This window comes from Piliocolobus tephrosceles, chromosome 8, assembly GCF_002776525.5.
Source record: "Piliocolobus tephrosceles isolate RC106 chromosome 8, ASM277652v3, whole genome shotgun sequence".
In the NCBI taxonomy this organism is placed as follows: domain Eukaryota; kingdom Metazoa; phylum Chordata; class Mammalia; order Primates; family Cercopithecidae; genus Piliocolobus; species Piliocolobus tephrosceles.
Window position 1 is genome coordinate 76,213,670 of NC_045441.1, and position 27,075 is coordinate 76,240,744.

Sequence of the window (27,075 nt, forward strand, 5' to 3'; positions counted from 1 at the left end):
ATAACAAGAAAGCAGAAACTGTGTTGTGCATAAGCACTTAGGAGTAATCACTCCTGCTTCTCTCACTGTTCTTACATCAGTGTTATTGCAGGAAGGAACACTGTTGTTAAGAATGTGGGCTCAGGCATCAGATGCTTAGGTTCAAATTCTGATGCCACCACACTAGGCTGTGTGTTTGCATATGTTACTTACCGACTCAGTGCCTGGTATATTGTTACCTAGTTGAGGTGGCTATTCGGCAAACTGGCTTTTGGTAAATTTGCCTACTTTCACTCTGAATGCCACACTGATGGGCTTAAACTTCCCTTTTACGGGCAATGGGGAGTTTTGGTTCAGGGAATGAAGAGATCAGGTTTTTGTTTTTTGTTTTTTTTTGAGATGGAGTCTCACTGCGTCACCCAGACTGGAGTGCAGTGGCACAATCTCGGCTCACGGCAACCTCTGCCTCTTGGGTTTAAGCAATTCTCCTTCCTCAGCCTTCTGAGTAGCTGGGATTACAGGCATTTACCTCCACACTTGGCTAATTTTTGTATTTTTAGTAGAGAAGGGGTTTCACCACGTTAGCCAGGCTGGTCTCAAACTCCAGACCTCAAAAGATCCACCTGCCTTGGCCTCCCAAAGTGCTGGGATTATAGGCATGAGCCACCGCACCCAGCCCAGTGATCCGATTTTTATTTTAGAAAGATTGTTTGGGTAGATTTCCACAGGGGAAAACTGTAGGTGGACAAGCATGAAGGTAGAAATATCAGTTTGAAGGTTAAGATTAGTATTAGATGATGAATATGAGTGGAGACATGGAAAGTCTTGGTGACAGACTGGGTCTGGAAGATTAGAGGAAGTTGGCAATGTTGATGAAAGTTCTGCTTTAGGGTCTTGGGTATATTGTGGTGCCTTTAACATAGAGGTCATATAACAGGTAAAAAAAGATTTGGGATATATGAAAATAACGAGTTAATAGTTCATTTAAGATTCTATGGGACAGCTAGAATAGTGGCTTTGTCTGGTGTACAAAGTGAAATTAAGCAGGGAGATTGGGCAGGAGATACAAACAGGCTATTCATGGTTGACTCCTTAGCAGTGGAAGAGATCTCCTGCAGAGAGCACATTGGGAAGAAGAGCAGCAGTTGAGGGCATGACCACAGGGACCTCAAGGGTGGTTAGAGGAAAAAGAAATCTTGGAGAAGTCAGAGAACTAGGAGAGAGTAGAGAGAGTAGTGAGAATTCAATGGAAAGAGGATATTTCTATAGGCACAAGGAAGCTGACTAAGCTGTTTGACAAAGAAAGGTCAGGACAGATGTGGGCTTAAAAATATCCACAGGATTTGACAAGTAGGAAATCAGTGGTAATCTTAATGGAGCAGTTTCATGGACAGAACAATCTGGCTTCCTGTTTGGTACCTAGCACATAGTAGGTACCCAATAAATACAAATAACTTGAGTATAGAGAATTGAAACTGAAACCTCAATAAAATGAGGGGGAAAAAACCAACAGGCATAGAGAGGAAATCATAGGCAAGTAAACAAATCTCCTTTTTTTATACAAATGCCATGAGAACACAAGCCCAGTTTGTCCCAGCCCAGCAATAATTCTTACCTGGAGGGACCAGTCCATACAAGTGACCACTCGATGCTTGGACCAATGCTCATCATAGAACTGACGGTTGAAAGAAAGATTGGCTCCAGCCTGAACATCCCTAGGAGGATTTAAACATCAGAGATAAATATGGAGCTCCTTCTCTATGCTGCTCATATAGAAGCACTGATGTGGCAAAAGCCTGGCATGCAATACTCTCTGAGGCCGAAATGTTAATCTAGGCTACATACCCTGATCAAAATTAATGAACTAAAGATGGTCTTCTTTATGAAAAGCTTTTTCTAACCTGGCCCAGAAAGGGTTTCCATGTCTTTTCAAGACTATTATGAAGTGTCAGATTTGTTTCAAGTTCCCATCTTGACCAGTCCCAAGCTTTCTCCAACCCTGCTTCAGGCCAGAACCTTTCGAAGCAGGGTTTATTAGAAATCTCTGCTATCAAGGGAGCACAGCACACCAGAGGATTCTTTGATATCGATACTACCTTATTTGTCCTTAGACCAGAAATGATATGCATGTCTTTATTTACTTGTAAATGCTGATAGGCTGTAGCAGTAGTCTCCTCACTCAATAGTAAGTGATAATTTCTACCATGAGACAGGCATGGTAGACAGTGGAGGATTCACCAGATACGTTCCAGATACTTATCACTTCTGCCACGGACCAAGACAGCATCTGAGTCTAGGAGGATTACACTTTAGCCAGTGTTTACTTGGCTGACACTCAACTGGCCATAACACCTCTTTCAAGGAACTCAGTGCTGGTTATGCAGTTGCTCCACAAGCTGAGTATTTAAATCCAGTAATGTTTGCTCTGGGCCAGGAACTATGGGATCTGCATAAAAAGCTGCCTAAGTTGCCTGGGCTTTGGTTCAGAAATTCTTCTACACCCACCTTTCCTCTGTTCATTTGCTTCAACTGCTGGCTTGCACCCTGCATCACTTAACTTATATGGCTCTTGTTCAGATTGGGTGACCTGGCTTCCAACAAGTTATTTGGGCTCTAATTAGTAAACCTAATACGATTTTTTTTTCTGCTAACCCTTCCTCAGCTCTGCCATCGCAAACTCAGGCCGTGTGTGTGTGTGTGTGTGTACACACACACACACACACACACACACAAAGTCCTGCCAGGAGCCTAGGATAATACTGAGCCAGGCACACAGAGGGAAATAGGGCCAACAAAATCAGTAAGTCATAGAAAAATGGCTTCTCAAAAGAACACAAAGATTGCAGAACATATATATTCAAAATCTTATTGTCTCTTCAAGGCAGTCTAAAGATGCTGCTTACTGTTGAGAACATGTTCAGGACTCCCTTTTGAAATTGGTTTTCATGCCTCTGTTACATTCCCTTGAGCATCCTCAATGATGATAAGACATTGTCCTTTAAGAATGTATTTGGATTTTAGAAATGGCAAAAAAAAAAAAAAAAAAAAAACAGCCCTGATGAAAAAGGCAAGTGACCCTACCTTCACATATCATTCTTGGCCAGAAGAGATCTGGGGCTAAGAACAGCTATATTTATGTTTATAAGGCTCATATAGTCCCTCCTATTCTCCCCATGATGATGGTTGACAGTCATGGCCTTTTCTAGTACCTATGCTACAGTCACAGAGGAAGTCATTTAGGGACACTTGCTTTTATTGATTAGCTTTGTTTTGCCTGTAAATATATTCTTGCATATATTAATATGTTTCCTAAAAGGCATATACACATATGCATACTTTTATGGTACCAAATAGAGGAAACATTTTCCAGTCTCTGTTCATCATTACCCACATGAGTTAACTTCTCCCATACCTCATGTTTATTTTCTTCAATTTACTCTTTGCTTGGACATCAGGAATAAATCTAGTAGATACAACATGAATCTCCTTTGCTGCTTATAAGAATGTTTTCTCAGAGGATAATGCATGTGACTCTGCAGTCTCTATCACCTGGACTGTTCCCCAGATATCAAGTTCAAAAGCATTTCACAGAAGCACATGATCATTACAAGGAAGCTCTAAGCCAGAAGTTACCACCAAAGCCCATAGTCAAAGCTGTTCAGCAAGAGAAATTCCAAAATTTCACCCTCCTCTGATTTCTTAATTTGGAATTTTCCTAGTCAGAACATAAATAAATGTAGAATTAACAGATAACTTACGCTATTTTTTAAAGAATGCACACAAGAGACTAACCCATCTTTTTCTTCTAACTCTCGGCCGCTGTAGTCAAAAAAGATGTCGGAATCTTCAGCCAGGGCTCTTTCAATTACCCGTATTGTCCGATCAAAAAAGATGAGAAATTCCTCTGAATGAAGGATCTGCTGCTTTTCTTCCTCTGTCAGCTCTCTTGGAGGGGCTTTATTTATTTATTTTTTTGTAAAAGAGATTGTTAGGGAAGGAAAAAGGGACAATTAAAACTTATCAAGAGGAACCCAACTCTTGAGAGAGACTGCTTATCAAAGGCGTGGCAAGACACAATGAAACAAATCATTGCTAATATTGATTCTAAATTACTTATAAATTCACACCAAAGGCTTCTGCAGATGTCCCCACAAAAAGATTGCATATTTGGTCTAATTATTATTTTGAAGAGTTGGAGAAGATTACAAATAAAAATAGATTGGTGTGTTTTTAGCAATCAGTTCTAAATTTTTTTTTAACCTAAAAACAGCTCAAATATGGCATAATAGATAAATTCACAAAACTATGTATTTATATATGCTATTGTACTATTGTCAAGCTGGCAACATTAAATAATTAGGAACACTCTATAATATGATCCACATAGTACGTTTCCTCTTTCTACTGAGTAAATTCATAAATTCATTTTATTTTAAATGGTTAGTTGGTAAGGCTGACTGATTGTTATATAGATTATATTCAAAAGCAGAAATATATCATTCCAAGCCTGCTTTCACTCAAGATCTTCTGCTTTTAAACAAACACATGGAACAAATACATGTTTCTATAAAACAACCCACAATTGTTTTTCTGCCTTACCTTTCTAGCATGATTAATCTTATCGAACTAAATTTGAAGATAGAAAATGAGACAAAGAGATCAAATAACTAGCAGTATGTCATAGTTTCTGAAAGTGAGCTCACCTTAGAGTCACCATCTGGTTACATAAACCATTCCTTCAATTGCAAGTGTTACATAAAACTTTAGGGAAGGGATTAGGAACTCCCCAGTCTGAAAAACCCTCAAGGGCAGAAACTGTCAGCTGAACCTTTGTGGTTCTTCGGGAACCCCAGTTCAACTCTGGTGGAGAGAGCCTTCAATAAACTTTTCATTGGTTACTCTTTCAGTAAGTAGTACAGAAGCTCCTGAAGTTAAACTTACAGGAGGAGGGTAGTGCATTACAATCACAGGTGGAGTCTCCGGTGGAACCACTCACCCACAGGGTTTTTCAAGTACTTCCACAACCATCCTAATAACCAGATCGATTTCTACCTGGCCACATGGTCAGAAGAATCTTTTAGGTACTATCATCTGTAGCATAATATTTTATGAAAGTGTTACATAATTTGATTAACTGTATTTTGAAGCCTAAGAAATCTGTAGTGTCAAGAAGCCCTCCTACAGAGTCAAGTCATGGCAGTGGATCCAATGTTCATAACATCTCCCTCTTTCTAGCCTCCCCTTCCCTGCCCCAGACCATGATGCAGGGGGTCTGGAGATACATGAGAATCTCTATTTGTACAAGAAACTAGAATGATCCTGATGTAGTTCGTTCACACCTTAAGAAATGCTCTCCAGGTAATACTAGGGCAACATGTGATTCATCCATTATAGCAGAAGAATTTCTCCTAACACACCCCACCTTGTAGTTTCTAGCAGCCGTAAATAAAATTAGAAATATTTCTTTGCTGTCTAAGTCTCCGGAGCCCTAAATATTCCAGTGTGTACTGGGACTTTCCAAGGACTCCATCAACTTCTAGTGAGCAGTGCTGCTGAGACACTGGTTTGTGAAATCAGGCGATGTGCACACTCAGACTTAAGCTAGGTAGTGGGAAAATAGGTGGAGGTCATAAATAACACAAAGAACTCTGAAACCAATCTAGAATCAAGCACCCTGCCATATACTAGCTTTGATTCATTAATCAATGCACTGAAGCTCTCTGAACAGTAGTTTTATCTATGAAATGGGGATGATACCTAAACTTTAAGTCTGGTTTAAGAATGAAAGCTAAATATGTTGGGCTTCAATAATTGGTGATGAAGTAGTACTTTACTAGTCTGCTTTCTAAAACACTTGTAAATGAGACATTTGAATTATTTCACTCCAGAATATAATAAAACTACATAATGGAACTAGGCAAAAGGGGAAAATACCCTACAAAATGATAGGTCCATTTTGTTTTGGTTAATACTGTTAAATAAATGAATAAACCTGACTAAACAAGAATACTATAGGCCAAGAAGAATGTCTTATTTAAAAAGACTCACTTGGCCTTGGTCACTGTTAATAGATGACTTGAGACACACTTGAAATTAAACAAAGAAGTAGGAATTTTTCTCCCTTATTTCTTTTTTTATGATATTAAAAAATCTTTCTAGTCTCTGTTTATCCTTTCTAACCACTTCTATTTCACCTGTATCTTTCCTTACAGGTCCATTACCTTGAATAAAAAATAGTATCTATGTAATTTTCTGTAATTTTTTTCTTCCCTGTAGCTTATTGTCACTTTGATCTCAGCTTTCAAGACACACAACTTCTTCTCTAACAGAAACATAAATGGCTGATCAAAGTGTGCTTGCGGAGGCCAAGTTCAGGTAGGTGGACACTAGCCTCTCCAGATACTATGTTTGACAATACAATATTTGGCTTGAAATTAAAATGCTACTGAAGCAAACAAAAGATATATTTTATATTAAGCTTTGATGTCGAACAGGGATCAAATGACATGATTTGTTAGCAGAAAATAATCAGATGCATGTGCAGATGAGTACTTTTTAAAAGTTATAAACAATATTCAACTTAATTAAATAGGGCCATAGTAATTTTTGACTGTATAAACAAAACCTCCCATACTTAATCTTTAAATTGATAAGTATTGTTCAATATCATGAAAACACAATGAAGTATCCAGGAGCCACAATCAAAAGGTGTATTCAGAGATAAAAACCTCTCCAGGCATCATATTTCATGAAAGAAAATTGGTTGATTAACGGAGTCCACACAATTCAAAATACAGGACTAAACAAATAGAATTGGAATTGTTTTACTCCAAGAAAAATGCCAAATTCTACCTGAAGTATCTGTTTCTACAGTTTTTCCCTATCCCTGGAACCTAATTATTTTTTAACAAGTTCATGGCATTAAAAAGGTAGGAATTTATTAGCAAAGGGCATACCAAAACAAAACATGGGCATGGATAATAGTTTTTCTTATAGGTTAAGCAGAAAATGCGATTATAGCAGATTTTTTCTTTGTTTGTTTTCACAACACAAAACATGGGATGTTTCTGCGAAGAACTGACAGCTAACAATACTTTGTGCATTTAAAGAGCTCTTTAAGAAGTACATTCTACTCTATGAAAAGTAGCATGCATGGATATAACTTACTATAATCCAAATGATAAGATAATTTTCAAATTTACCAAAATTTAACCAGTTATATTATTTTATACCATGTATGAAAGAAATTTTACTGAATACATGAAATTCAGAAGACAGCCTAATTCTATCAATTTGTGGCCCACAAAATTAAAATCAAATATAAATTTCATTTAGGGTCCATTTTTTATTGTAGAAATGTTAATTTTTCTTATTTTTATGTATGAAAATACTTTTAAATGTATCTTTCAAGCATGACTGTATCTCATTTGCTGTGTTTTCTTGACCTTTCCTGCTATCCTCAATGCATACTTTGTCAGTTTGTCTTTAATTAATTTATACTACTTTAAACTATATCTTCTGGGTTCTAGCCTTCTTGTGATTTTTTTCCCTCTATAAAAATGTACAGTTTATAATGAAGTTCACAACTTATATTGAGATTTTAGTATCTCATTTCTATGTTAAAAGTTATTTTAAAAATATCTACCACAGATATGTCTTGACTTGTTTCAGCAATGTTGCTTTAAATTTCAATATAAAAATTATTCAAAAATATTTTTCAAGAATCTCTAAGAGATAAAAAATAAATAAACCCATGTAGCCAGGAAAAACATTAGATTAAATAAGGACAGTGGCTCTCATGGGAATTTTACAGTGAAATCAGTTCATAAACAGCAGCAAGAAAACCAAACCAAACTAAAAGCGAAGGATATCTTTCTGTGAAGTCAATGTGAGGTTTATGAGTTGATTTCGTATTTACAAGTTAGGTTCCCAGTTGTGTTGTTTTGAATTTCTAAACATGAAGACATGAGGACACTGACATACGGAAGTTTTCTAAACTTTGATTATAACCTAAAATATACCTGCTTTTTTCCTACTCTATGGCAGAAAAAAGTGAAACAGTAATAAATCAAGACTACATTTCTTTACTGTTTAATGCACTTTGATGTCACATGGGCAAAAATGTCAAAAGTTAGTGAGTACTGATTGTTTTCCCCATGTCCCCCTCAACACTTTTTTCTTCCTTTTCACTCCAAAAAAAAAAAAAAAAAGCCAGATTTCTCAAAAATGTGTTCCCTGGTTTGAAACTGTGTATGTCAAGTTTCAGCCCAGAGCAAATTTTTATGGCTGAGTAATAAATCCCTGAAACGCAGGGTTCATAATGGAAGTGCTGACACAGCCCTAACTACTATGCAGTCGTGTGAATGGCGCCACGATTATATCTGCTAGAGATTCTTTCAAAAGTTTGCAAAATACTGTCTTGCTTTAAAAAAAAGCCAGAGTTTGATGCCAACATAAACATGCTTTTAACCCATGATGTGTTAATTTGCAGAAGAGCCATTAATGGAGAATAAGGCACACAGTGCAGCAGGAACAGGAAATGTTCTTTCAAACTTCTTTTTGACTTTTAACATGACTTTAATCAATTCCATGAAGCATGAGTAACAGTTAAAACTGAAGGGTGTTTTCACTTGGAACTTAAGAAGGAGGTTGCTTTGCTTTGCTGAAGAAGACGATTTGGAGATTGGGGCTGGGGTGGTGGTGATGGGGAATCCATGCCAAGACACACAAAATATACCCCAGCTCCTTATCACCAGGTATATTTTAAGAATATTTTGCAAAGGGTAAAGGAGTACTTTAATAGATCCTGACTTATTTTGTACCTCACTACACCTGTAATCATGATATTCTTTTCACCAACTTTTTTCTTAAAGATGTTTTTAGTATAAGTTTAAATGTGAGATCTCTTTGATCAAATTCATTTAGACTCTCAGAAAGAGTAAGCCTTGTGTCTTCTGTGAATGCCTCTGTTAAAATGCTGAATCTTCTCCTAAACCTCAGTCACACCCTAGAACTTGACAGCGATTGAACTTCTCAATGTCTGAGACCTAGCACAGTAACAGAAAGAAGATCTTTTATGATAGTTCTCCAACGAGTTTAGAGGACTTTGCTTGTATCTCTATTGATAGTTCCACATTTTTAAAATGTACTAGCTGGGTCCCCTGGAACCATGTTCTTATTTCAAAGCTATGGGCTATAGCAAACCTAAGCACAGAGAGCTGGGGCTCCCAAGGGCATCCACCCCACCAGGGTAGAAACCAATTATAGACCCAGACACTGCAAGGCAAGACTACTAAGGATAATTTAGCAAACTTTTATACAGCACTTACTTTGTGCCAAGTATTGTTCCATACTAGCCCTGATGAGTTTTTTAAAAACCTGTTTGCCAGATGGGGAAACTGAGGCAAAAAAGGTTAAACTAACTTAGTCTGTAGTGATCACTCAGCTAATAATCTACAGAGACAAGATTTGATTCCAGGTAGTGTGGCTCCAGAGGCTATGCTTTTTCATTATTATCTCGCACTGGCTTTTAGATACCTGAGATTACAAAAAACAAACCAAAACTAAATTAAACACCCACACTCAGACACACTTCAAATGAGCCTCAATATGAAGTGATTTTTAATAATTTTCTACAATTGTGGCTGGGCGTGGTGGCTCACACCTGTAATCCCAGCATTTTGGGAGACTGAGGTGGGTGGATCACGAGGTCAGGAGTTTGAGACCAGCCTGGCCAATATGGTGAAACTCCGTCTGTACTACAAATACAAAAATTAGCCAGGCGTGGTGGCACGCACTTGTAATCTCAGCTACTTGGGATGCTAAGGCAGGAGAATAACTTGAACCTGGGAGGTGGAAGTTGCAGTGAGCTGAGATCACATCACTGCACTGCAGCCTGGGACAGAGCAAGACTCTGCCTCAAAAAAAAACAAAAAAAAAAAATTGTCTCATTTAACTCCATATGATATGGATGTTAAATGATATGGATGTCATTTGTACTAGGTATTTGGGCTACTCTAATTTTCTCATGAGAGCACAAGATGTTGAAGTGAGGACTTGGGATCAGTATGTATCAATTCCTACAAAAGTCCCCAGTGCTGAACATCTGCCAAACTGTGCCAGAGCCACAACCATCTTTAAAATTTACAAATCAAATGAGCTTCTAATCAGAGTTATATTGATCTATACTTGGGACACTCAATAGGAAATATGGAAGAACATTTTTAATCTACATTCAGTTCTCAGGTCCCACTCTCCATTTGCCAGCAAGTAAGACAAGTTCAAAATTCTCTTCTGTCTCCATGGGCTGAGAATCTCAAGGTAATACAAGGTTGGGTTTGTAAGGAAATGTCACCTGCAGCATTTCCTGTCCCTCCTTTTCTTTTCTCTTTTCTTTCTTTCTTCTTATAGGTACAGTGCTATCATGAGGAGGGCAACAGTGTAAAATGTACACTTTGGATTTAACTCTAAATCTTGGCTCATGTACTCATACATTGTGTATCTTTGGATAAATTTTTAGACCTCTCTCTTCCTAGTTCTCTGCCTATAAAATAGGGGTAGTAATAGTATCTGCTTCAAAATAATGTTTTAAGGAGTGAGTAATATCTGTGGAGTGCTTAGAAGAGAGTCAAGGGCATAGTGAGCCCTTAATAAATGTTAGTTAATATTATCATCAGAACATGTAAGAGGTTGTTCCTCCTTATACAGGCAGAGTTGCAGAAGAAAAATTTTAATAGCAGAGTTACTAGCGTTGATCACTATTATTGTTTCTATGTAGATCACATGAAAACACTTTAGAATTTATTGACAAAATAATTATATCTAGTCCTTTGCTTTACTGTTATCATTGGGAATATATGGTTCTGTGAACAAGGTAACATGGCAATTCGTAACAAGTGTTACTGGAATTGTGACTAGAATTGTTACTGAAATTGTGGACGTTTTGCACTTTATTTGCCTTTATCAGTCAAGAAATAAACGACTCTTGCTTTGGAGATTACAGTTTATGTTGCTAAATGTAATGTATTGTACAATCATAGAAAATCTTCCATATAGGGGATGCAATTCAATTTTTACTTAGCTCTATAGTCTCTTATATCAGTAAAGGCAAACAAAACAATAAGATGATTACTCAATTTATTTTCCATACCATACCTTCCTTCACTTCCTGTTTTTTGTCCTGATTTTCCAGTTCTGAGTCCTGGCCAACTTTAGGTTCCACCATTTCCTCATCTTCCTCATCCTCTAGAAAAAAGAAAGAGAAAAATACAATATTTTCTTTTCTCCAAATCAAAGTCTTTGGTTGATAGTGGGAGGTAGGGGTAAAGGGTAAAGTTCCAATCATTTAGGGCAACATCTAAGTAAATCAGTCCACAGTGAATGCCCAAGATAAACGTTCATGAATTTATGAATAAATTATCTCCAAAAGGGGCCTCTTTGAAAATTTCCCCAAGCTGTTGAGAAAACCACACCGAATGGGCACCTGTACATCCAGCTCCAGGCCCTTACCATGTGGGATGTCTTGGAATTGCCTCCCTGACCTCTGAAACTTCTTCGAAGATGGCCCAGGAATAGATTTTAAAATGTTTCCACCTGGAGCACATTTTCCACAGGGGACACCTGTTGTACAGATGACTCATTTCCAATTTAATTCTCACCAAATTAATTTGTTTTTGACCTACAGGAAAGGGTTAAATACAGGTCTGACCCCAGGTCAAATGCCATTGGCAAGTAAACAACCAAGGGAAGGGCCCCCAAAGTCAATGCCATTGGTCGGGGAGAAAACAACTCAAAATGGTATTTACACATTCAGAGCAGTTCATGCATTAATGTGAATTTAATGAGACTAACAAGTCGACTGAGTTGGCTACCCCTGCCAGATGTTACAGTGCCCTTCCTGCCCTATGCAAATGTATGCTCATTTTTCCTCTTCTCTCAACTTGCCTTTCCTAGAGGCCCCTTCCATTATAGAGTGTTTGAAAGCATCAGGCACAATGCAGAAGGTTTAGGGGAGAGTCAAGGTGTCACAAGAAAATCCAAATTATAGAAAATAAAATGATATAAAAAATAAAATTTCCTTTCAGTCTTTAAATATGGTATTGCATTCCATGTAGGTTATCGATTTCAGTGGTTCCAATATAGTTGAAAAGAAATGACTTTGCTTCTCTCTCTACCCCATATATTCGCTCATTCAACATATAAAATCTCAAGCTCTGTGGATAGTCCCATTTCCATCACAATAAATCCTGAGATTCATCAACTCAAAATTTCAGCACCAATCGCTTAGAATACATTATAAATGCATACTTAAATGCTCAAATAAATAAGTATATCCTGAAAAACAACTTACAAAATTCTAACTAATATTAAGCAAGTCATTTGTGGAAGGAATATCAATTTTAAAAATATAGATATGTAAAGTATAGCATTGCAATTTAGATATTAGAATTTTAAAAATACGAATTTTAATTGAAATATTATACTCTATAGGCATGCAGGTAGACTGTGGAGCCAAGTTCACTACTTTATAACCACACTATACCTATATAAGAAAGGAAGTAAAACATTTTAAAGAACTGTCATTTATTATTCACACAAACCCCTAAGGTCACATTTATTAGATGAAAAGTCACACTTAAAATTTTGAAAAGAACACTGTTACCCAGACTTTTAAACAAATAAATCTTTAAAAAGTTGGCCAGGCGGGGTGGCTCAAGCCTGTAATCCAAGCACTTTGGGAGGCCAAGACGGGTGGATCACGAGGTCAGGAGATCGAGACCATCCCAGCTAACACGGTGAAACCCCGTCTCTACTAAAAAATACAACAACAACAACAACAAAAAACTAGCCGGGTGAGGTGGCGGGTGCCTGTAGTCCCAGCTACTTGGGAGGCTGAGGCAGGAGAATGGCGTGAACCTGGGAGGCGGAGCTTGGGAGCTTGCAGTGAGCTGAGATCCGGCCACTGCACTCCAGCCTGGGTGACAGAGTGAGACTCCATCTCAAAAAAAAAAAAAAAAAAGTTAAGTTACAAATAGCATATCTATGTCCTTATCCATATGTTAAGATATTAATGCTATCTCTTCATACACACACAAAAAAATCCATTTGGAAAGTCTTGATTAAAATATCCATCTCGACATGTTGTATCTTCCTGACCCAAGGACTAAACACAAAGTCTAGTGAAGATCTAGCTGGAGACGTTTCCTCTTTCAGTAATCCTTGGATGAAGAGGCAGTTTTCAAAAGGCCTCTCTGCTGCTGGTAAGTGGCTTCATTTCTGAACCTTCTGGAGACATTTCTTTAACAGATTCAGCAGCCATGCCCTGAAACTTATTAAGTACAGGGCAAATACAACAAAAACCAAGGTAATAAGGCCAGAACTATAGGTTGAACTGTGTCCCCAAAATTTATATGTTGAAGTAATAAACCCCAGTACCTCAGAATGTGGCCTTATTTGAAAATAGGGTCATTGCAGATATAATTAGTTCAAATGAGGTTATAATAGAGTAGGGCACCTAATCCAATATGACTGGTGCCATTATAAAAAAGGGAAATTGGACACAGACACGCACATGCATAGGAAGAATACCATGTGGAGATGAAGGCAAAAATCAGCCTGATGCTTTTACAAGCCAAGGAACACCAAAGAGTGCCAGAAAACCACCAGAAGTTAGGAGAACAGATTCTTCCTCACAGTTTTCAGAAGGAACCAAGCCCACAGACTTCTTAATCTCAGATCCCAGCCTACAGAACTGTGAGGCATTACATTTCTGTTGTTTAAATAGCCAGTTTGTGGTATTTTGTTATGGCAACACTAGAAAACTAATAAAGCCAGTAAGTGCATTTCCTTCTATAATCTTACAATTTAGTAAGAAGGGATACAGGAGATATTCAATAATACTTAAGGCAGTGATGAGTGCATCACTTGTATAATCTAATTTATTTATCAGAACTTAGTACCATTAGTCCAGTTTTACAGATGAGGAGACAGAATAATTTCCCCCGAAGGAATTGCAACCACATCCCGCTTCAAGTTCTGTCTGGCTCTGCCTGATTTGGGGTCTGTGATCTTTAACCACTACGCAAACTGCCTCCTGAACCACAGCATGATGTGAAATAGAAATGCCACGGAGAAAGGGCTGAAATACAAGCAGCTGCAATGATATGTTGCAAGGTAAGGAGGCTTTGCAGGGACTTTTTGAGGTGGACTTGCATGGCCTCAACATGGATTGTTCTTCCACATTCAGGAGGTGAGCAAATACAAGTTGTAGCTGAGAAGTTATGTTTCACACCCTTGAGAGCTGTACATAATGGATTATTTTATTTATCAGGTATATATATGCTACAACCACATTCTGTTCTAATTTTCATTCTGGAATCCACTGCTTTGAGACCTGGCCGGCAATGCTTAATATGAAGTGTTAATTCCTCCAGCCAGAAAGATTCACAGCTTGGGTGAGAGCAGCATCCTGAGGGAAGTATTTGATCTTGTTCCAGGCTGGAGTCCACCACTTGCTGGCCCCTGGATTTTACCCAATTCATAGGAACTCTCTGAGCCCCCATTTCTGATCCACTGGAGTGGGATAATAAACCTTCCTTAAAACACATTGTTATTGTAAGAATAACTAAGTAAAATAACCAATACAAAATTGCTTTTTAAACCATCAAGGTCATTGGGAATATACTTAAGCAGAAATCTTCAAAACAAACGTTGCCTTAGATTCTAACAAATATTGACTGAGCACTTACTATGTGCCAGGTGCTGGGCACACACCAGGGAACAAGACAGACAAAATAATCTCTGTGCTCATGGAGCTTCCATTCCAGTGGAGAGAAACCACAAACGAATAAAATATATATATATATATACTGTGTCAGACAAGTGCTATGGGGGAAAATACAAAATAGGAAAGAGATTAGGCATTCTGGTCAAGAGTGGGAGAGTCTCAATTTAAAGCAGAGTGAAAAGGCCCACCAAGGCCACACCGAGAGGACATGTGAGCAAAAACTTAAAGGAGTTAAGGGAGTGAGTTGTGTGAAGACATTGGAGGAAATAAGACTAATAACAAATAGATTCTTGCTTCTCAATCCATGGACCCGAAGGAAGTAATGGATCGAGGTCTGTATTCATTGATAATTAGTTATACTGACTATAGATAACAATTGTGCCTTCATTGCAGCCATCTAGTTTGTGCACTTAAATCTTCTAGTTCTTAAAACTAAAAGCAGTTTTACCAAATGACTTTGAATTAGTCAGCTTTAAATAATAACAAGTTCTCATCTTTCACAGCTATAAGGGTGTTTATTTTAAACATTAATTCTCAGAAGAGTCAAAAAAGAAACACCATGACCAAAAGTGCCACTACCAGCTTATTGGAAAATATTATTCTGTGAAGGGCTTGGCTATGAAAAGGACTAGGTTTGTGATACGATGTCTAGGTTTATGCATAGAAGCATGTGAGGAAATAGCAGGTTATCTAATTCCTTAAATGGAAAATCCTTCCCCAGAGAATATGTTTTTGATCAGTCTAAAAAAACACACACACACAACAAATATGTATTGTGTTTATAGTATGTACAAATGAGAAACTGTGAAAAACAGTGAAATTTAAAAAATAGTACCTGCCCTTTTAAAGTGTCTACAAACCAGTTGTAGGTATTAATTTTTAGTGGCCACAGAATTCTTTGTCATCCTTTCAAAGACATAAAGTAAGTTTTTCGGTGGATTTGCTAAGGAAATAAAACCCAAGAGACTGGTTTGTTTCTCTGCATACTGATATGTTTGCCTTGCTCAGCAAAGAGAGTATATTTTTCTTTAAAACTCTGGTTTCCTTTCTGGTGCAATTGGAATTACTTCTGTTGAAACCATTTTCAAAACAGTTAAATAACTTTAAAGAAAAGGATTTATGTAGACCTGCTACAGACTACTGATATATGAGTTGTGCCACTAGTTCATACCCAGTTACGTTTCCTTTGAGATTGGAGGGAAAAAAATTACCACCCATGTATGGTTTCCTGTATCCAGGTCCACACAAGAAATTAAACTAGTGGCAGAAGTTAATTACCTGTCAGTCCAAGGAGCTAATTTCTAAACAATGGCATCTTTTAGACACATTATTTTATTTAATACCCATATTCTGCCGTCTCCAGTTGCCACATTCATTCCACCTGGTTGGAAAAATCTTTGGTAACCACTGTCTTCCTCCCTTAAGATTTTCAGAGGTCTAAGAACAAATAACTGCATATTATGCAGCAATCACAGATAACACACTCAGCACGAGGCTCGGCCCTTTGCCTGAGCTCTAGAAGAGTTCGTTTCCTCCATTAATCCATGGCTCTAAATCAAGCCGACGTAGACCGTTTTAGTATGCAGCAGTCCTCTGCTCACTGACTTGTTCTGATAGCCTTACAAATGTGAGGTATTTGACAGGGAGTGCAGTGGAACATTTGTCAGTGTTTGGCAATACAGTATAACAGCAAAACCCCTTTCTGTCCGGGGCATATTCCCTTTGTAGCAATTACGGATTGGTGATATGGTGGATCCTACTTTCCTCTCTCGAAGCCCAGTGGGAGAGAGTTTCCTGCTGTTCATCTCCTGGTGGCCAGGGCACAGACAGGATCTGGGGAGTCAGACTGGTTGCTCCTAACTCGGGCTTTGTCTTTGGATCCTTGCAGTCAAAGCTGAGAAAAAAGTTAGGATTCATTTTGGGGAAAAACCCAGTAGCAGCAGTGATGCCCAACATCCCAGCAAGATTGTTCCAGAGGCCCAGTGTTCCAGAGTTCCCTTGGTGCCCACGCTTTTTCAAACCTGTTCCTTCTGCCTCCTGTTGATTCTGTGAGTACCAGATTTCCTTCCAATAAATCCCACCAGAGGCGTTGTCAGCACCAGATTTCCTTCCAGTAAGTCCCACCGGAGATGATGCCTGCTGCATGCAACCAGAACCCTCAGCGACACAAGGCGACCCTCTGTGAAGAGCGGGGTTTGTGTTTTACGAGGCCACTGGGTTCTTGCTTTCCTCAGTCCTCTTAGGGCTTGCAAAACCTCGGGATAAGAGGATCTGAGCTCCTGCCAGAGCCCTTGTTGCTCTGCTCCTGACGTTTCATGAGAGGACTGTGGCTCCTCCATCTGCCACCTCAGGAAGACCGCTAAGGCTGGCTCAGGTGGAGAGTGAAGGCAGGGAGTGGAAAGGGCCATTTCACTCCATCCTTCTTAGCTCCAGAGGGCATCCTGCTGCTGCCCAGAGCAGCAGGCACAAAGCAATGACCACTTTGACTTTGAATTGAATGGGCCAACGACTGCAAGATGCACAATTATTTTATATACCACCGAGAAAGACGATTACTGCTATTAAACTATAACACATCATCAATTTTAATGTGAAAATTGTGAATGTTAGAAATGATCAAATACGTTGTGGCTTATGAAATGAATAGAAACAAGCTTCCAAGATGTAAACTGGCAAGGACACAGAGGCAATTCGAAATCAAGCTTCCTACTGTACTATTACTGGAGAATAGACTTGGAGAGAGATAAAGACCTGAGTTTTTCTGTTTTATTTTGTTTGTTTGTTGTTTGTTTGTTTGGATATGTTCTTTTCAACTTAAGAACAAATGCCCTAGACACTTTTATATAATTCCATGTATGGATATTCAGATGGTGATTCTTCTTATAACATAGTTTTAAATTTTTAATAGAAAAAGACTTAAAAGACTTACCCCTTCAAGTTCTGTTAAAGTTTTTAAAAAAATATTGGAAGATATTCTTTGCAGTTCTGGTTTTTGGTTTCATCTTTTTGCATAATGCCTTTTGTCTCATCTCATCTTTTCTAATACTATATGCTCAATCTGGTTATCACTTACACCCATATCTTCTACTATCACCTACAAATTGATTTCTCCAGCCAAGATATCCCTTCTAGGCTCCAGACTCTGTAGTGGACGTTCCAACACGATTGTCTCACGGGCACCTCACACTTGACATGTCCACAGCAGAGCTCTGACCTGCTTAATGGTGCCACTGTTCATATGGAATCCCAGCTGGATACCTGAGCACTACCCTCAGTTCCCCTTTTCCATCAGGGACTAGTAAGAGCAGGGGGGTCTCAGTCCCGTCCATTCCACCTCCAGCATCTGTCTTGAATCTGCCTGTCTTTACAGCCCTTTATGATGTAGCTCTAGCAGCTTTAACTCTTCCTCTAAAACAGATTTGTGAATCCCCTCCATTGTTCTGCCACCCACCTTGTAAATATCTCTACAATAACACATCTCATACCGTATAAAATTAGTTTTTTACATCTCTCTCTACAACCAGAGTAAATGTCCCTCAAAGACCTACTCTTTTTAGTATTATCAACGTTAAGTACTGAGACTGGCAATATGAAAACAGAAGACTGTTCTGGAAATTACTAATGGTACTACATCACGTAGGGCCTTGAATGGCAGAACAAGAAGTGTGGACTTCTTCCTAGAGATCAGTAGCCCACTTTAAAATCGCATTCAGTCCATAAATATCATTAGCAATTTCAAAAGAAACCCAAGGCACTGGGGATGCTAAATATGGCTTTTGAAGCCACACTTCTCTCTTCCCCCGCATACCCTTTGTGCAGATTCCGATATATCTGTCTGGGGATGGCTTGACCCTCAATGAAAATCATTGCTGTCAATCTACCCTGCAGGGAAACTGGAGGCTTTAAAACACACAAGGGTCAAGTTCTGATTTTGTTTAAGGATATGACAGCAACGTGGAGGCTGCAGGAGAGTGGGCAAGACTGAAGCCAGGGCACAGTAAGAAGGTAGGCCATAGCCGTAGTCCAGGCAGCCGTTGAGAACCTGACTTTGGTCAGGGCAGTTGCCAGCGGGTGTGATGAATCAGACTGTGAATTTAGACATGTATTTGCACAGCAGACAGTGAGGACTCTCGCGCAGAACTCACTCAGGCCACCCTACCCTTGGACCAACTTTGGATACAGCTTGCCAACTTTGCCGGGAGTCCAGAGAGAGCCACCCTCCCAATATGTATCACAGCAGCCAAGATAAAGTATAACATGCACCACTGAATGCTTACACAAACCAAGGTGAGCGCCTCTACGCTTTAAAAATATGCAGGAAAGACATATTTTGTGGGATTTTCAGTAAGCACTTTGTTAAATATACTACATGCTAATATTGAAAAAACCTTCACTTTCTGGTCTAGAAAAATCTGGCCAGAGTAAAGAAAACATACATTTCTCATCATACAGAGCGCTCCTGTTAACACTCTAGGCCACATCAGATCTCTCCTAAGGCTCTAACATGACAGTACTTGGAAAGTTTACTTCCTGATGGAATGTCACCCAAGGCATTGCAAATAGGAGGAAATGAAAGAAAATATTTAAAATGAGAGGGGAAATCAGAGAATAGTACTTTTTAAGCAGCTGTTTCTGAAACTTGTAAGAGCACTGATATGTAATATATGCACAGTAAATATGTATTGAATTGAATTGACATGGGTCAGTCAGCTTGCATGGAAGGACAGAGATGAGGAAGAGAACAAGGACCTCCTCAGAGATACTCAGGCAGGAGTCTGTGGATACCTTCAGCAGTTTGATGTCTGGAGATAAGAAGGCCTGACTGATCTGTGTTTCCATACGTTTTTCTTCTTTCTTCTTAAACCCCTTTAATGGCTCCCTATTTCCTAGATTAGCTCAGCATTTAAGGCCCACTACCATCTGATCCTAACTTAATTCTCCAGTATTGCTCACAGCAGAGCAGCCTTTGACTCAACTGTGCATAAAAGAGGCCAAGTTTGTTGTCAGAACCCATTCCTCCACTATCTTCCTTATCTTCAGTCTTAGATCTTTCAGGCCCTTGTTATCCAAGATTTCTCGGAAAGTCATGGATCCTTTAGCTACTGAAGAGAATAGTTGGATGAACTAATTGAAACTGATAGACTACATAATGGTTATCCAAATAAATTTATCTATAATGGCAAATTGCAGATTTTATGGGATGTGGGAAGGTGAGATATTTTGAAAGAGCACAGCCACTTCTCAAGTCAGTTCTCTTCCCTACATTCTTGTAAGCAAGGCCATCCCATTGCACAACTCCAGAAAGCAGCATCGCCATTATGGCCTATGTGAATAGGGCCTCCTTGAGGTGTGTAAGACACAGCCTTTATGGCTATCCTTGGCAGCCCTATATATGTATCTGTCCACATATGCATGCACATGCCTACACACACACACACATACACACACACAGAGAGCAAAAAATTCAAAACAATTGAAGATGCAATTCTTGGCTGCTTGGAAAATAAGGAGGGACTCCTCTATTTTTCAGACTCAAATCCTTTCTGCTATCTACTTCTGCTTTTGGATAATTCCATTCTCTATTCTTTTGCTTTCTCTACTAAGTCTTCGCAAAGTGCAAATCTGCAGTTTCTCTTGGTGGGAACCTTGCTTGTGAAAAAGAAAACCGGAGTCACAGAGATAGAGATGTCACTATATTTAACTTTTAGGAGTAACTGTAGATCTGTCCCAAAGGAAGGCAGACACTCAAGGTCTTCACATACTAGAATTGTTATTGTGTTATGTTAACCAGTTTTTAAAAAGAGTAAAATAAATAGAAACCATTTAGAAACACTATTTCCGCTGTAAGGAAATTGTTCCTAAGGACAAAGTGGTACCTTCCATACCTAAGAGTCGCTAACTCTGTTAATGTTAGAGCTGTTGTCACATGAATCACTGCATACATAGGTCATCCCACTAATATTAGTACATGTTCTCTAGCATTCCTTTTATTAATAGGATCAAATCTCGTCAATTCTATCTCTTTGTATACCCTTCTTTTGCACATCTCCCTTTATTCTCTCCATTTCCAACCTCCTTTTTTTTTTGGTTAAGGCCACCTTGGCTTTTTATGCAGCACCTAGTCATTGTTCCCTACCTCCAACCTCTTTCCACGCCTACTCTTGCTACAAACAACACTGTCCGATCAATCCTCTTTAAACAACTTGTTCATATCAATTTCCTGGTGGAAATATTTGATAGCTTCTATGACATGCAGAGTAAATGCTGAGTTCCTTGGCCTAGTCTTCAAGTCCTCTAAGGTCTGGCCCCAATATGTGCTTCCTGTTCAAATTTCCTCTACTGTGTTCACCCCCACACACACATGTATATACACACATGCAAACTCCAGTCTGCCTGCACCAACACAGTATCTGCTGCACACATTTCCACATGCCGCCTGTACTTTGGTTCATGCTTCCCCTCAGTCAGACTCTCCTCTTCCTTTTCTGTTACAAAATATGAGCACCTACTATGTGCTGGGTACTATTCTATGTATTGGAGATGCAGCAGTGAACAAAACAAGTAAAACTTTCCTGCCCTCATGGAACTGGAATTCTAGCAGGAAGATGGAGAATAAACAAGATAAACAGTTGAAGTATATAGCAGGTTAGAGAGCTGCAAGCACTAAAGGCAAAAAGACAGTGGTAGGTGTCACAATTTTACACAGAGAGCAAGGGAGGTCCTTACTGAGAGGTGGCATTTGGTAAAACACTCAAGGAAGTGAGGGATCAGGTTATATGGACCCCTGTGGGAGAGCAACCTAGGCAAAGGAAACAAAAACACAAGGGTAAGAGTGCACCTGGAGTGTCCAAGGCCTCCAATACTTTCTAATCTTCCCTACACGTTAATCCAGCTACACCGATGACCTGATTCTAAGGACTCCCCCCACCCAACAGTCCCCCAGGTTGTTCCTGCTCTACCTGTTAAAGGGATTTCTTCTTCCTTTAACCTCTCATAGCACTTCAGTTGGGTATCTCCTACAACCTTTTCTTCATCCAACTAAAGAACTATTATGTTTAAGATTGTGGCATTTATCATTTCCAGCCATGACATATTAATTGTAAGTAGAACATATTTCTCTACATTTATGAGTTTTTCCCTCCCAAATTCTTGGGAGTAGGATCCATTAATTATTCATATCTGTATGCCCCAAAATGGGTGTCTAGTAAATATTTTGACTGTTTTAAATTTTAATAATTTCCAATTTCCCCAGTAGTTCTAAAAAGGACATTTTCTCAGTGGTTTCCCCAATGTTTCAGTTGGATCATGAATCTCCTCACTCAGCATCAAAGTGTTTTCCTTTCCTTGATCACTAAGCCCTACCACCACTAACAGCAACTCTTGTCTACACTCACCTATGCCTCCCTGCACCCACTGTGAGGTTCACGGTCCTTTCTTGTTTGTTTCCTGTCCCAGTCACCGGTCACCAGGTACTTACTGACCACATATTGTGTGGTAAGATGTATTCCAGGCACCATGGAAAAACAGTAGCTATTGATTTATTGAATCCTGCATGTCTATCAGTCTATTGAATCCTCATAATAACTCACTGAGGCAGGTATTATGAGCTTTTTCTACATATAAGGAAACTGGGGCTTAGAAAGGGAAGACACTTCCACTAAGGTGAATGAGCTACACGCAGCAGTAGATTCAAGAGTCAAACTCATGTTTTTCCAACTCCCAAACCCTTTCTACTGCTAAATAGTACCAAACAGTATAAAGAGAAAAGGGGAAATGTAATCAACATTTGTGGTTTTGACCATCCAGAACCCACCACCCCACTTCTTGGGATAACAGTCCCTCTATTCTTTGGTGGACACATCCTCCCTCTCTCCTTTAAGTAAATACTCTTTAAGATTTAGAGGAAGACTTTGTATCTGAGGCGAGGATCAATGAGACTATTTTTCCTTGTACTATTAGTAAAATGACCATATACATCTACCATAAATTGGGATACTTCCGAGAGAGAATGGAGGTACAATTAATAATTAAGCTGCAATGACAGGTGTGAATAAAGAGTGCCTGGGAAAACCAGACCTATGGTCATCATACCTGTCAGTCCACCTCCTTTGGACTAGGTGACTGTCTTGGGAAATTCTGGATGTATCTCCTGTTACAGAAGTAGACTCCTCTTTTCTATTGGACTGAGTGACTGTTCCGACTAAACCAGAACACATGGTCACCATCAGGAAAGTGAACTCCTCTCCTCTACTGGATTGGGTGTTGTACTGCTGTGGAACTGAAGCTGCCATGGCTCACCACATGGAACATAAAAAAGAAGGAATAGATAAAGCAGGACTAAGAGATGGATCATGATAGCAACTTGGAACCTAAATTGAGCAGTAGCTGAAGCTAGTATGACCCCAGTGCCTAGGGCCAATTTTTATTTATAACAGCCAACAAACTTTCTTTTGGCATAAGTAATTTTGGTTGATTCCTCAGTCACTTGCAATAAAAAATGTGTGAGTCGTCAAGAACTAACAATGATTTAGTATCTTCTTTGTTATTTTTTCTTGATAATCCTTTCAGCATGCACACCATCCTGCAAGGTATGTGGGGTTAAATGCATGAGTTGCCATATTGCTTGGGTTCAAATCCTGCAAGTGCTAGCATTTTTACATTTCTACAATTTAGAAATAATCATGGGTTACTTACTTAACCCTTGCCCCTCAGTTTCCTCAGCTGTAGATAACAGAATTACCCTCCTTGGATAATGGCAATACTTTAATTACTTTATACATTTAAAAACATTTTGTTATTATTGATTACAAAATTGAGGCTCAAAGAGGTTATATACATTGCTCAACTACTAAATTACAGATTTTTGAACCCCAGTTTTTGAAACTCCACATTCCATTCTGTTTCAGCTGTGTCCACACTGGTGCCAGACTGCCTGAACTAGGCTGTGAAGGGTGAAGGTATGTTAAAGAGTTTGGAGGTGAAAGTAAACATGTCCAGTGGAAAGGAAAAGTTGTGGAAGTTGCAACAATATTTGGAGCACAGTTGAAAACAAAGCTACTAGCTGTATCCTGTCAAACTGACTCCAGCTTCTTTTTCCTTGCCTATTCCAGTTTCAGTTGCCTATTATAGTTTCAACATGGCCAGTCGGATGCTTCACAGTCCATGTGTAGGTATAGCCATGCTCCCATCTACCGCATGGAGTCTTCCTTGAAGAGTTTTGTGTTCCCCAACACAAGACCATGCCATGTGTCCAGATCTATCTCATAATGCATGGGCTACCACTCTTTGGTTTGCTGACTATACTTCAACTGAGCTAGCTTCTTGGACATTTGCTGATGTTGTCAAGAACTCATACCTCACAGCTTTTGCATTGGTATTCCCTGTACCTGGAATACTCTTCATCCAAACATTCATCTTTCTCCATGATGTCTTTAGGGTCCTTATTCAAATGTCACATCATCTGTGAGGCCTCCTCTCTTCCAACCCCAGTTAATATAGCAACATACCACTATCTGTTGTGCCCTGGCACATGGCACTTGTTTTCCCTTCACCCTCACTTGTTTTTTAATTGCATAGTACTGACTACTATCTGAACTTCCACATTTGTTTATGTATGTATTTATTGTCTGTTCATATTTTAGTGGTGGGAATTGAATGAGAATTCTAGACCCTCTAGAATGAGAATTCCACAATAGCAAAGACTGTGTCTCTTCTTTGCCGTATCCAAAGTACCTAGGAAAGGGCTGGGCATATGGGAGATGGCAATGAATGTTTGTTGGGTGATAATATGACTGCACAGGAGAACATCAAAGCAGCTGCTGTATCAAAACTCTCCCCTCCCATCAATTCTATAGGCCAGCAGAGCAATGGCAGATTCTATGAGGGAAATCAGGACATCCCCCTGCCCCATGCCCACCACCAACTTTGTCATAGATGCTTACAACCACACAGATCTGGTTCCTTGAAAAGGGAATTGTCTATCTCTTTAGAATTCTTGTTCTCTAGAAAATGGAAATAAGATCTTTGGAGTGCTTTTTGCTGACACCTATTTCACTATTTTCTCATTCTAGTGTCCAATTCCCAGCCTAGGGAGATATATTTTCCATCTGGGAATTCATCAAAATTCATCACAGTCAGATTCTCAGAGAAGATCATTAGCACATTTGTTTGCTTTTATCCTGGCGTTAACAACTCTATTTGGGGCTAAATTATTTCCCCTGGTTTCAACGTCAGGTTTTCCCATTGGCTCAAATATGAAGTCTCTTGTCTGTCAGTGTAATAATTTTCTATTAATTATAAAAGAAGAAAGCTAGCAGTTTGAGAGTCTTAAGGGAAGCATTTGTCTAATCCAAGAAACTGATTTTCCAGTTACTTGGACTAAGTACAACTCTCAGTTGTGGTCAGATTTCAAAGTATCCCTTGTTTTTACTTTCTGGTCAGTCTAGACAGACATGGTTCTTTCCTTCGTTTTTCAAGCTGTTGAAACATCAGGTTGGTCAAAAGAATCTGAATCTCTAGAGAATAAACTGAGCAGCATTTCACCAGGGACTTCATAACTTTCTATCGACAATCCCTCCAAGTAGTGAGCAATCCTCCCAACCTCAATGGTGCTAGGAGAGATTTCACTTCAAAGGCTCAGTGTGAGTGTGAGAATGAAACTGTGGCAACAAAATAATGACCACTATTGTCCTATTCAGAATGGAAAATAGTCTAGTGGTTAGAGCATGCAGTCATGAATTTTTTGCCTGTTCTCAGTCATTTCAGTTTCATGCTGGGTGTCCTCAATCCAACCTAAATTGCCCCCTTTAACAATAATTCTTCTATTCATTATAATTGAACACATGTTCTTCAAAACCCGGTATATTGAAGGCATAGACTAAGCTTTATGATGACCACATAAATGAATCAAGAAAGAAGCTTGAAGCCAAAAAATTTGGCATTCACGCAGGGAAACAACAAATGTATGTAAATATCTACATCAGAAGAGAGAATGCCTGGAGATGTGCTCTGAAAATTAAATAGAGGTGAGGTTAACAACTGGTGGAGATAGGACAAGTGGAGAGAAAGGAAAAGGAAGTGGGTTTTTTATGGAGTTCAATTTGAGTTGGATTTTGAAGAATGGTGGGACCTAAATAAGGACGTAGAGAGGAGAATGTGGAGTTTCATTTCAGGAAGAGAAAGAAGCATGTACAAATATATAGCAGTGCAAAGATGTAAACAGTGAGGGGCAGGTAAATCAGAGAGGAAATAATGGAAGGCCCGAAATACCAAGATAAACACCAAGTTAAATAGAGTCATTCACATTTGCTATTTGATCCACTCAGCTCTGTTGAGAAGCAGCATTTTAAGTCAATAGTGTTTCAACTGATGTCCAAAGAGGGTTCTAAGGATCCCTGGGTAATTAGCAGTGCCATTACCCAGGAGGATAGTTTCCCATCACACATTTTGTAGTAGGTAAATTATCTACTTATTTTTTTTTCCCAAGAGACAGCACAGGAAAGTATGGTCTTATTCACTATATTTTGTTATATGGTATGTAAACAATAAATTCTTCAGCTTCTTTAAGATCTACTTTAATATCTGTAAATGAGGGATACTAATTTCTGTGCTACTTACTTAACAGAATTGCTGTGTGAAACAATGAGATAATGGTACAGAGCTGCTTTGTCAGTGGTAAAATGCTATAAGGTGTTAGTTATTAAGGTGGGGTAATTGTGATAATAATTACAGCTTCTTGGTGTCCAATGGCCCACCCAGCCACAAAAATGTGCAAAGGTAGGAAGAAAGTTATGCAATAGGAAAGAGAAGGAAGGTATTTTAATTAGTAATAATCACAGAAACAAAGGGCTAGAAAGACCCACAGAAGCAGCCATCATTTAGTTGCAATAGGATTTGGGAATGAGGAGCATAAAGCATCTAAACATAGTTCAAACAACAAAATATGAAATAAGGTTCCAAGTTGTGTGAGATAGTCTCCTAGTCCTGTTGAGAGTAGAGAGAGGGTGAAGGCCGGGCGCGGTGGCTCAAGCCTGTAATCCCAGCACTTTGGGAGGCCGAGACGGGCGGATCACGAGGTCAGGAGATCAAGACCATCCTGGCTAACACGGTGAAACCCCGTCTCTACTAAAAATACAAAAACTAGCCGGGCGAGGTGGCGGGCGCCTGTAGTCCCAGCTACTCCGGAGGCTGAGGCAGGAGAATGGCGTAAACCCGGGAGGCGGAGCTTGCAGTGAGCTGAGATCAGGCCACTGCACTCCAGTCCGGGCGACAGAGCGAGAGTCCGCCTCAAAAAAAAAAAAAAAAAAAAAAAA

The 27,075-nt window shown here is 39.2% G+C and overlaps 1 protein-coding gene across 9 annotated transcripts in view; it reads right to left on the reverse strand.

Annotated features, from left to right (window-relative positions):
• DYNC1I1 (dynein cytoplasmic 1 intermediate chain 1) overlaps positions 1-27,075 on the reverse strand; it is a 342,240-nt gene that overhangs the window by 110,840 nt on the left and 204,325 nt on the right. For all 9 annotated transcript variants that reach the window (XR_002734626.2, XM_023226604.1, XM_023226602.1 and 6 more), the window contains 3 exons: positions 11,134-11,223; positions 3,772-3,934; positions 1,595-1,694 (listed from right to left, as the gene is read on the reverse strand). Coding sequence is in view for 8 of the 9 variants with exons in the window: in XM_023226604.1 (XP_023082372.1) it covers positions 1,595-1,694; positions 3,772-3,934; positions 11,134-11,223 (353 nt within the window). In the remaining variant the exon portion in view is untranslated. The remainder of the gene's footprint in view (positions 1-1,594; positions 1,695-3,771; positions 3,935-11,133; positions 11,224-27,075) is intronic.